The following is a 12,170-nucleotide window of genomic DNA, read 5'->3' on the forward strand; positions in this document are numbered from 1 at the left end:
TTTGCTTAGCATTTCACAGACTTAAATGAAATATTGGTTGGCTGTTTGTTTGTTATTTTCTTCCCTTATTCCTTCCTGTCTCCACTGTTAAGCACAATTATTGGCATAAAAGAGGTTTTTAATACCTATTTTTAGATTGCATTCCAGCCTCGGCAATAGAGCAAGACTCTTGTTCTCTCTCCCCTTTTCTCTTTCTCTTTCTTTCTTTCAAAAAAAAGAAGTTTGCTTCTCCAAAAAAGCAGCAAAAACACTGGCAAAACTGTCAAGATTAACTTTTAGAACTCCTAAAATTGATCAAAAGCTCACAACAACCTGAAGAGTGTTTATTCAAGAAAAATGGATGATGTTCTGTAAGACAGAAGGCGTATTAATTTGGCCTACCTTTCTTGTTCCACAGCAGCCTTGAAATCCAACAGCCTCTAAACAATAGAAGTTGTAAAACCACCGGAGCTGGCTGACCAGGTTTGGAGTTCCTCAGAAGGTCCATTCCCAGAGCTTTGTCACTGTTCTACCTGTGTACCTAGTAGCTTCCTGGAAAAGCCTCACTCAAAGGGCTTTTCATGATTTGACTTGACCGAGCACTCACTTGGTGGGAAAAAAGTCTATCTCTAGGGCATTTGTGGAAAATAATCAGAAGATTGTTTAACATTATAGCTGCCTAAGGCTGTGGACACTAGTTTGGGCAAATAAGAACATGAACAAAAATTTTAAAGGACCTGGAAAATTCAATGTTCTTAGGCAGCTCTGAGAAGCTCTAACATATCCTTGTAATATGGAGTTTACATATGTGTATAGGGCTGTGCGCATCTCCAGGAAAGTCCTCAGAAAGTCCCACTCTCTCTCCTCTGGTGGACCTCAGGCCCTGTGCAAGCAGGAAGTGAAGGCTAAGGTAGAGTTGTAAACTGCCTGAGCATTGAAGACATGCCTCCAAACCCATGGAGGACCCTTGGCAAGAGTGGAAGATGTATTGGCTTCAGGCTTTAAAGAAATTGCTAACCAAATATTAGTTGACCACTAAGCTCATTAAACAGAGATTTCAGTGGCTGTGCATTCTAGGGAAATGAAAACTTTACCATATTAGTCCAGGTAAGTCACTAAAGAACAGACAACAACCACAAGAAAAACCAGCAACAACAAACTGTGGGTTGGAGGTGGGAAGGTCAGGTTTCCAGAGTTGTCACATTAAGTTATCTAAAGTATTCAGGTTCTAACAAAAAATATGAGGCATGCAAAGAAATAGAAAATTATAGCCTGTGCATAGAAGTAAAAAATCAATAGAAACTATCCCTAAAGGAGCTCTGATATTAGACTTACTGCACCAGGCATTTACAGAGCCATTGAAGATACCTGGATTTTTAAAATAAGACCAAGAGAGGCTAAAAAATGATCACCATTAGTGTTCCTTGTGATTCTCGATGCAGATTGTTTCATGGAATTATTGCCTTCAATTTTGAGCATCTGTGTGTGTGTGTGTGTGTGTGTGTGTGTGTGTGTGCATTAATAATGCAATTCAAGGAATTATTTGAAAATGTTTTAGATAAGTGTCTAAACAGCCTTTATGTTTTAATATCTTTTTCAGGCCCTCCGGTTAATGTCACATGCAACATATTCATCAACAGCTTTGGCTCTATTGCAGAGACGACCATGGTAGGCATTTTACTTTGCAACAAGTTTCACACTAGAGTAATCTGTAATTGCATTAGGGTCAACTCTTCTGCTCATTTTATGCAATTTAGAACACAAATTAATATAACAAGATTTTAAGAGTAAAATTAATGGTATCAATAAATTATGATCACCTGCAGGTAATAACGTTTCAGTTAGAGATGGTATATTAGAATATATTAATATAAGTGAAAACAACATTGTTTCCCAATTTACCGATCTAATATTAAACCTCAATTTAAAGCTAAAATGTCACCATGTCCTTTATTTTTTCCAGTACTCTAATATCCAGACATAAGCAGAATAGTGAATACTTGGATGTTTACTCTCTACCCCACTTACAGATTTATGTTATTTTAAATATTCTATTTGATTCTTTTTTCCAATGAACACAGTATTTGCCAAAACATTATACTTAGAGATTTTATCAACTGTATTTTAAAAGTTATTAAAGCTTGAAAAACATAAGAATTGTCGTTACAGACCAAATTTCTTCTGTCTTGAATTTTATAGTTTTTTTCTAAAAAGCACATGTATCTCTATTTTGCCCGTTAGCTTTTATTGGGCAATTTAACCGTAATAAAATGCAGAAATAGATACATAAACCACTGAACATCCATAAAATTGTCTAGCGGCCAAGTTACTTTTTTTGAAACTGTGTTCATGATGAATCTTAAATTAGCTAGAATTATATTTTTAATGTAGCGAGTAGAGTTTGCAATACTTCTCAAAGTTAATATTAACTAAAATATGATAAAATACTTAATGATTTATTAGTTTTAAAAGTTATTATTAAGAATTATGTTCATTCTACCTGTCTTAGAATAGTAAATAGTAAATTTTCTAAGGAAAAGCAATCTAATATGCAAATTATTACATGAATTATGGTGCAAGTGTGTGTGGGGTGTGTGTGTGTGTGCGCGCGCTGGAATCAGGGAGAAGTTTTCTACAGGCATCATTTAAAACAAGTGCTTCTTCCTCTAGTATGCAATATTAAGTCATTTAGCAGTGTCTCTGTGGTTCTACTCTAAGTTAACCTAGCTTAACTACAATAAAGCATTTGCGGAGAGGAACCGAACTTAAATTTGGAGGCATTATATAGAATTATCTTAAATAGGATACAATATAAGTTAACATGAATGTGTGTATATGAGTATAAAAGCAAAGAGGATGCATGTAATTTGGTTAGAAGCAGTGTGGTCCTGGTGCAATTTTCTTCTCTAAAGCAGCTATAATCCTGTTTTAGACTTTGATATATTCTAGGTTCTTGTGGAAAAATTTGGCCCTGAGTTATGTCCAACATTTGTACATATTCAGTCCACATAATCCAGAGAAGAAGGGATCACTACTGGCTTTGTTCTATTTAGACTTCACAAACTGTATTTCCAGCCCTAGCAGTTTTCTCATTTCATTTCTATACGTGTATAATCCTAAAAATATGAAATATACTTTTCTCTGTTTTTTGCATGATTATTTCCACAAAATACTTTCCACAGCAATAGGTGGAATGATTTAAAGCCTTATCCATCTTCATGGGGTAGGGAGGGAAGGGACTTGGAAAAAAGGGAGGGCATTGCCAGATTTCCTTTCCATTAAGACTTAAAGATAGCCAGTTTTCTGAAAGTGCCTATTTTTATGATATAATTCATCAGTCTACCACTAAAATGGCTATAACGCAATCTTTAAGATGGCTACACCAGTTAAATTTCTTACCTAAATAATTTTAGTCAGACTTTATAGAATAAAATTTTACAAAAAGCTTGCAGAATATTGTAAAGCTTCTGAATATGGGTTTATTCAGTTTTATTTCTCTCCTTCAGCAGGCAACCCTTTCCTTACCTACATACTCCATTATTATATACTCCCTTTGAAATTATTTTGAGCATCTGTCACTCACTTCTTTATAGTCTCAAGCAGTGTCAGTGAACAAACCTAATCATGTTCACCTTGGTATTTTTCTTTTTCTTTTTCCAAATTTCTAAACATTTGTTATTTCCATTCAAATGATCAGATTCTATATTTATAAATTTGTAGTGGTATCAGCTAGAATAGCTGTGATTATGCTATCCATCTTCATAGGCACAAAGAAAATGAGAACTTGTTAGTATATTTCTATCATGAGACTCATAAATGTTTTGCTCCCATTTAGTTAAGTTGTTATGTTTTATTTACAGGGTCCACTATCAAGATTCTACACTGAACTTTATCTCATTATTCTATTGCTGTGTTTAAAATTCAGCAAAAATGCTAACATATGTGTTGATATATTTTTTAATTTATTTACACTTCTTATACTGAATATAATTTCCTTCTGTTCGTTTTTATTTTTATTTATTTATTTATTTTAGAAAGAGTCTCACTGTGTTGCACAGGCTGACTTCTGTTCTTATACAAATAATTGAATTCAACTAAGGCAGTCAATTAAAATTGAGAGGATGGAATCTCAAATTATCTGTAATAAGTAATGAATATATTTATGTCTGATTATTCATATTTAAAATAAAACTGCATAATTATCCTAATGCATATGTGTCTGCTTAACAAGAATCTCAACTAAGTCTTCAATGTCTTTCCTGGCTAAATATGTTGAGCTCCCTCTGCTGGTCTAGTTTATAGGTGGTATATCTCATTTTTGAATACAGCTCTTGTCCCATTTGAGGTTCATATTTAATTATTGGGAAAATCACTACAGTAGATATTCTACTTTTTAGGACACTTTTGTAAATTAAGTTAATTCAAACAACTTATTTCTTAGATTTTTCTTGCATAAATTTAAAAAATATGTGTGTGCAGTTTTTTAGCAGTATAAATTTAAATTTCTGTTTAGCTGTTAAACTCTTTTCCTAATGTTTGTTAATCTGATTAGTTTCATGTAGTGCCAACCATTCTCACTTGCCTACAGTTTTATTATTTTACACGTAGTCACCAAAGTTATTTCTACAAATATTATGAGAATTTCAACTTCCCTATTTCCCTCGTATTTGGGTCATACGTTATTATATATAATGAGGTTCTTCAAGGATTTGTTCAGCCTCCATTATTTAAACTTAACAGTTTAAATAATGTTTAACTGTTATTTAAACATTTAAACATTGAATGATTTAACAGAGAATGATTTAACAACTACTGGAAGCTCCAGTTCTTAAAAATATTAAATTAAAAATAAAACTAGTTTACCATCATTACTGTTTGGGAACACAGTCTTGGTGAGAGAGGAATATCTGTCCTGTCTTTTAAACTGTGGTGACGAAGGGACCACAGGACTATTTCAAGGAGGGGAAGCTTAAGATGTCCACATTAAGTGGCTCTTACATGAAATGTGCTCCTGAAAACCTATGATGCGCTTCCGATAAGGCTTATGTGCCAGGATGAAAACATTTGTTAAATTTGGCTTTTTGTTCTCCCTTAAGCAAAGGATTTCTTTGGAAATATTCACAAAAACCAAATTGCAATTTGGAGCATACACCCTGACCTGGCTGGTCTTCAGGATGTCCACAGAGCAAAATAAAAGGTTGGGATTTTATTGGTTAGAAGAAACATTTTGCCAAATGTTTTGAAAGAAAGTTTCTTGGCCTAGAGAAATTTTTCTAGCTCTGTCAAACTGTAATTGTTGAGTGACAGTGGTGGGTAAAACTAATATTGGTGGTAGGTAAAACTAATTAGAGGCACGGAAGGTAGTTTCAGCAGTTACCAGGTAAAACTGGTTTTAAGATTACAGCAAGTTATTCCCGCATCTGAGCTTGCCAGACAGTTCTTGGAGCAGGAGCTTTGAGACCTGAGTGCTTTTTTCCCATGATCCCTTAACTCCCATTTAGTTGGGTATGACTGTAATAAGCCCAAGTCTTATCATCAATTTTCATAATCCATACAATGGAATATTACATAGCAACAACATGGATAATTCTCATAAACATAATCATGAGTTAAAGAAAACAGACATAATAGAATTTGTACCATTTACTTCTATTTATATGAAGTTTAAGAACATAAAAGGCTTCTGAATTCCAAAAGATTATCTTTAGTGGAAGGTGGGAGGCGGTTGGTAACTGATAGTGAGGAAGTACCATGGAGTCTTCTCAGCACCAAAATTATTCTATATTTTGATCTGGGTGGTAGTTACACAGGTATATACATATGTCAGGATTATTGAATGGACACTGAAGACTTGTGTATGTTATGAATGGCTGTTATATCTTAACTTAAAAGATTTAATTCAAAAGACAGTGAATCATAAACTTTTTCCCATTATAAAGATAAAATTCCTTCAAAAATTCAAAATTTAACACACCAAGTGTGTCATGCAGAGCATATCTATTCAGTGAGAACGTTAGAAGTTGGACAAAAAGCTTGAAATGAAAGCTTTTATTCTTCATCAGAAACAGTCTGCAGGACTATGCATGTCTAGAGATTAATATGTGATTTCTCTAACCCTGTGCCTTCCAGTCCTTAAAATAACCTAGTTATAAGGACCAAAAATGAGTAATCTTGAAGAAGAAAATCACCGAGATGATATGCAGCTTCCATGATATAGGTAAAAGGGAATTCCATTTGATCTGCTCTGGGGATGGGGACTGGCTATAGGTAGCCCAGGAGTTCTCAGCTGTCAAACGTTAAGAGAAACTCCAAAATAGAAACAGAAATATATATATATATATATATATATATATATATGTATGTATTTGTGTGTGTGTATATATATATTTATTTGTGTGTATGTGTGTGTGTATATATATGTATGTATTTGTGTGTGTGTATATATATATTTATTTGTGTGTATGTGTGTGTGTATATATATGTATGTATTTGTGTGTGTATATATATATTTATTTGTGTGTATGTGTGTGTGTATATATATATATGTATGTATTTGTGTGTGTGTATATATATATTTATTTGTGTGTATGTGTGTGTGTATATATATGTATGTATTTGTGTGTGTATATATATATTTATTTGTGTGTATGTGTGTGTGTATATATATATATGTATGTATTTGTGTGTGTGTATATATATATTTATTTGTGTGTATGTGTGTGTGTGTATATATATATATATAAACACGTGCACACACACACAAATAAATATGCATGTCTTTGGCAGCAGGAACAGCAAAAATGGCACCCAAAAAAAGTCAACAACCCCACAAGATCCCAGCAAGGAAGAATTAGAATACAATAAAGTTCTACCATCTTGAAAGGAAGGGAGAATAAGGTCACCAGTCTTGCCTTACTGACCAGGCACTTTACTCAAAGGAGGATTATTCTTCAGCTAGACAATGGCATGAGTCAACCTTAGGAAAGCATTGCAAGGACAGTTTTTATAATCCTCCCGCCCATGGGATTACCTCACAGTTCAACCGCAGACCACACTGTGAAGCATAACTATGACAGAAACAAGAAATAAATTCCCATTATAGAAGCACCCTGTGGGACTGGCTAAACCCATGATGATACTAAAAGTCCATTATGTATTTTAAAATTTGAAAAAGAGAGAAAACAGTCACCATAATGCCCTACTCTCACTATTAGCAGTTAGCTGTATTTATATTAATTTGTAAATGTTTTGACTGAACATATTTTTACATAGTTTATGCATTCATTATTCATTTAGTAAATCTTTTTTTTTGAGGGCGTAAGATGAGCCAAACATTTTGCTATGCATAAAAGATGACATAACCATTTTATTCTGACAAATCTTTATTTAAACTTATTAGTGAATCGCAAACTTTTTCCCATTATAAAGATAAAATAATGAGCCTCATTTTCCTTTTTATTTAATACATATGCAGAAAAGAGCATAAATTATAGGAGTGCAGTATGGTGAAGTAATCAAAGTGCACACATTCATGTAACCACATTCAAGCCAAAAGTAGCATCCCAGAAGTCTGCTTACATCCCTTTTAAATCCTACCCCTCAGAGTCTCCAAAGTAGTTTGGGTGTTTGAGTGTATATATATAGTAGTACAGTATTTAAAAATGAACATATTGGTTTTATCTGCCTATCTTCAAAAAACAGATGACTCTCCAGCTTGTTACACATATGTTAGAAAGTTAGAGAATTGCTCTGCCATGTGATTGAAATCAATATTTACATATCAAACCGTTACTTTTCACCACTGCCCATAAAATAAATCATTTTTATAAAATGAAAATAAGAAAAATGAGATATTGTGGATTAATATTTTTTCAGGTGTTTGTGTACATAAATGTATGATATGTTGGAAGGGAGGAACTGAGGGTCCAGTGTGATCTTACAGAATTGTCCAAATGTACAGTTTTTCAATTTTCCATACACACAATAGGCTCCCATTTTAGTTGCAAAAATAAGCACATACATATAAATGCTACTTTGAATTATTGAGTATTAGATTCTCAAGATATATCTAAGCCAATACAGCATAAAAATTGATATTATCTCTCTATCTATATATATGTTAATGGAATCTTTAAACTACCAGATATTCTTTTTAAAGTTTTTTTTTTTAATTTTTTATTGGATTTTAGGTTTTGGGGTACATGAGCAGAGCATGTAAGACAGTTGCGTAGGAACACACATGGCAGTGTGCTTTTCTTTCCTTCTCCCCTTCACCCACATTTGGCATTTCTCCCCTGGCTATCCCTCCCCACCACCCCCTCCCACTGGCCCTCCCCTTTTCCCCCCAATAGACCCCAGTGTTTAGTACTCCCCTTTCTGTGTCCATGTGTTCTCATTTTTCATCACCCACCTATGAGTGAGAATATGCGGTGTTTCATTTTCTGTTCTTGTGTCAGTTTGCTGAGGATGACGTTCTCCAGATTCATCCATGTCCCTACAAACGACACAAACTCATCATTTCTGATTGCTGCATAATATTCCATGGTGTATATGTGCCACATTTTTCCAATCCAGTCTATTATCAATGGGCATTTGGGTTGATTCCAGGTCTTTGCTATTGTAAACAGTGCTGCAATGAACATTCATGTACATGTGTCCTTATAGTAGAACGATTTATAGTCTTTTGGATATATACCCAGTAATGGGATTGCTGGGTCAAATGGAATTTCTATTTCTAAGGCCTTGAGGAATCGCCACACTGTCTTCCACAATGGTTGAACTAATTTACACTCCCACCAACAGTGTAAAAGTGTTCCTTTTTCTCTACATCCTCTCCAGCATCTGTTGTCTCCGGATTTTTTAATGATCGCCATTCTAACTGGCGTGAGATGGTATCTCAATGTGGTTTTGATTTGCATCTCTCTGATGACCAGTGACGATGAGCATTTTTTCATATGATTGTTGGCCTCATATATGTCTTCTTTCGTAAAGTGTCTGTTCATATCCTTTGCCCACTTTTGAATGGGCTTGTTTGTTTTTTTCCTGTAAATCTGTTTGAGTTCTTCGTAAATTCTGGATATCAGCCCTTTGTCAGATGGGTAAACTGCAAACATTTTTTCCCATTCTGTTGGTTGCCGATCCACTCTAGTGACTGTTTCTTTTGCCGTGCAGAAGCTGTGGAGTTTCATTAGGTCCCATTTGTCTATTTTGGCTTTTGTTGCCAATGTTTTTAGTGTTTTGTTCATAAAGTCCTTGCCTACTCCTATGTCCTGGATAGTTTTGCCTAGATTTCCCTCTAGGGTTTTTATGGTGCCAGGTCTTATGTTTAAGTCTTTAATCCATCTGGAGTTAATTTTAGTGTAAGGTGTCAGGAAGGGGTCCAGTTTCTGCTTTCTGCACATGGCCAGCCAGTTTTCCCAACACCATTTGTTAAACAGGGAATCCTTTCCCCCTTGCTTGTTTTTGTCAGGTTTATCAAAGATTGTATGGTTGTAGATATGTTGTGTTGCCTCCGGTGCCTCTGTTTTGTTCCATTGGTCTATATCTCTGTTTTGGTACCAGTACCATGCTGTTTTGATTACTGTAGCCTTGTAGTATAGTTTGAAATCCGGTAGTGTGATGTCCCCGCTGTGTTCTTTTTGCTTAGAATTGACTTGGCTATGTGGGCTCTCTTTTGGTTCCATATGAAGTTCATGGTGGTTTTTTTTATTAAAAAGTTGCAGGCATACAGAGATGCATGGATTAGAAGTAACACTAAAAATCTATCACCATCTTAAGAAAATACATAATACAAATACATGAAACTTACTTTACTAAAATAAGCTTTATTCCCAAATTTGATATTAAGATATAAATATTTATTCTATATGTATGAAAATATAATCAAAATGACCATACTGAAGTATCTTCATCTAACTTGGCTTGGCTCCATTTTTAGGTATAAATTTGTTTTTTTTAGATACTCCATGCTTGTATATGTAGACTATTCTATTTTCCATTTTAATTTTAGTATTTCATAATATATTTTTCCATTCTACTTTTGCTAGACATTTCGGTTGTTTCTAATGTTTCCAATACTACAAAACATCTTTGCAATGAAAATCATTGCATAGGGTGGATCACCTGGGGTCTGGACTTTGAGACCAGCCTGTCCAACATAGCAAAACACCATCTCCACTAAAAATACAAAAATTAGCTGGGTGTGGTGGCGGGCACCTGTAATCCCAGCTTCTTGGGAGGCTGAGGCAGGAGAATCACTTCAACCCGGGAGGTAGAGTTTGCAGTGAGCCAAGATCATGCTACTTCACTCCAGCCTGGGCAACAGAGGCAGACTCCATCAAAAAAGAGAGAGAGAGAGAGAGAAAGAGATAAAGGAAGAAAAGGAGAAAGGGAGAAAGAAAGAAAGAAAATCATTACATATTACTTTATATATATATATACTTTATATATTACTTTATATACAAAGGTATAAAGAAGGTATATAACAAAGGTATCATATATATATATATATATATATATATATATATATATATATGTAATATATACTTTTCTTTCTTTCTATTCTACAGGGTATATACCTAGGAGTAAGATTACTTGGTAATGTATTGAAATTTACTAAATTACTCTTTATTCAAATTACTAAATTGCTCTTCAATGTGCTCATTCTGTTTGAAACACCTATTAGCAATTTTATGAGATTTTTTTATTGTTTTATATCTTCTCCAACACTTAGTATTTACCCACTTTTAATCTTTTAACTTACATAATTGGTGTAAAATTGGATTTAATTGCTGCTTAAGATGTACTTCCTTGATAAACAGTGAGGTTAAGCATTTTAATAAATAATTCAGATGTTGTTTATGCAAAATGCTTCTTATATATTCCCAGTTTAGGGTTGCTTATTTTTATTATACGCATGGAATTCACACACACACACACACACACAATATTCTGAAGATGAATACTTTGTCAGTTATATGCATTTTAAACATTTATTCAAGGCATTCTTTTTGATGTATAATTTTAATTCAGAAAAATGTAACCTTGTTTTACTTAATGGTCTATGCTTCTTTGCCATAAGAAATTCTTCTCTCACTCAAGTTCATAAAGATACTTTCTTATACTGTCTTAAAAGGGTTTTGCTTTCTCGTTTAGGTTTTAGTCCCCTTGGAATTTTGTACAGTTGCATATCTATACGTATATGTAATGTGTAAGGTAGACATTTATTTTTATTTCGGAAGGGAATACTTCCAATAACTTGTCATTAAATTTAATGAGTCAGTTTCAAGTTCTATGCTAATGATCTATTTGTCTATGACGGCACTGATATCACATTGTCTTATTTAATATAGTTTATGTTAGACTTGATATTTAATAGGACAACTTGCCAAACACACATTTTTAAAATTCTGTTTAAAGTACTCATTAGTATTCTTGCAAGATGGAAGTTTAGAATTATCTTGTCAAGTTCCATAAAATAAACTTGAGTTGAATATAAAGATGAGTACTGGGATAATTGTCATCTCAAAATATTGAGTCTTTCTACCAATGAATACAATACATCTTTCCCCCTTTATTTAAATATTATTAATATCATTTAACAAAAGTATCATTTTTCTAGCATATCTTTTTTTTTTTTTTTTTTTGAGACGGAGTTTCTCTCTTGTTACCCAGGCTGGAGTGCAATGCCGCGATCTCGGATCACTGCAACCTCCGCTTCCTGGGTTCAGGAAATTCTCCTGCGTCAGCCTTGAGTAGCTGGGATTACAGGCACGTGCCACCATACCCAGCTAATTTTTTGTATTTTTAGTAGAGACGGGGTTTCACCATATTGACCAGGATGATCTCGATCTGTTGACCTCGTGATCCACCCGCCTCGGCCTCCCAAAGTGCTGGGATTAAAGGCTTGAGCCTCCGAGCCCGACCGATTTTTTTTATATTTACTTATACTTCATTGTTAAACCATGCCTTTAAAATTATAACATTTTAGTTATTTTTAGCACTTCATTGCCAATATATAAGAATATGATTATTTTTACATTGCCCAAAATACTCTCATTTTTAGGCCTCATGCTTTATAATTTCTTCATACAATTATGCCACCTAGGAATAGTAACATGTTAATTTCTCCCTGTCAGTACATATAGACTCTGCAAGGAATATCACAGAAGTATAGTGCCATGATCATTATT

At 34.0% G+C, this 12,170-nt stretch overlaps 1 protein-coding gene and 1 long non-coding RNA gene across 3 annotated transcripts in view; one reads left to right on the forward strand and one right to left on the reverse strand.

The window, feature by feature from the left end:
• The window catches only part of GLRA3 (glycine receptor alpha 3), a 185,890-nt gene that overhangs the window by 65,641 nt on the left and 108,079 nt on the right, over nucleotides 1–12,170 (forward strand). For both annotated transcript variants that reach the window (XM_002745204.6, XM_002745205.6), the window contains exon 3: nucleotides 1,580–1,647. In XM_002745204.6, coding sequence (XP_002745250.1) covers nucleotides 1,580–1,647 — 68 coding nt within the window. The remainder of the gene's footprint in view (nucleotides 1–1,579; nucleotides 1,648–12,170) is intronic.
• Nucleotides 1–12,170, reverse strand: part of LOC108590766 (uncharacterized) — a 148,761-nt gene that overhangs the window by 42,022 nt on the left and 94,569 nt on the right. The window lies entirely within an intron of this gene.

The sequence above is a fragment of the Callithrix jacchus genome, chromosome 3, assembly GCF_049354715.1.
Source record: "Callithrix jacchus isolate 240 chromosome 3, calJac240_pri, whole genome shotgun sequence".
In the NCBI taxonomy this organism is placed as follows: domain Eukaryota; kingdom Metazoa; phylum Chordata; class Mammalia; order Primates; family Cebidae; genus Callithrix; species Callithrix jacchus.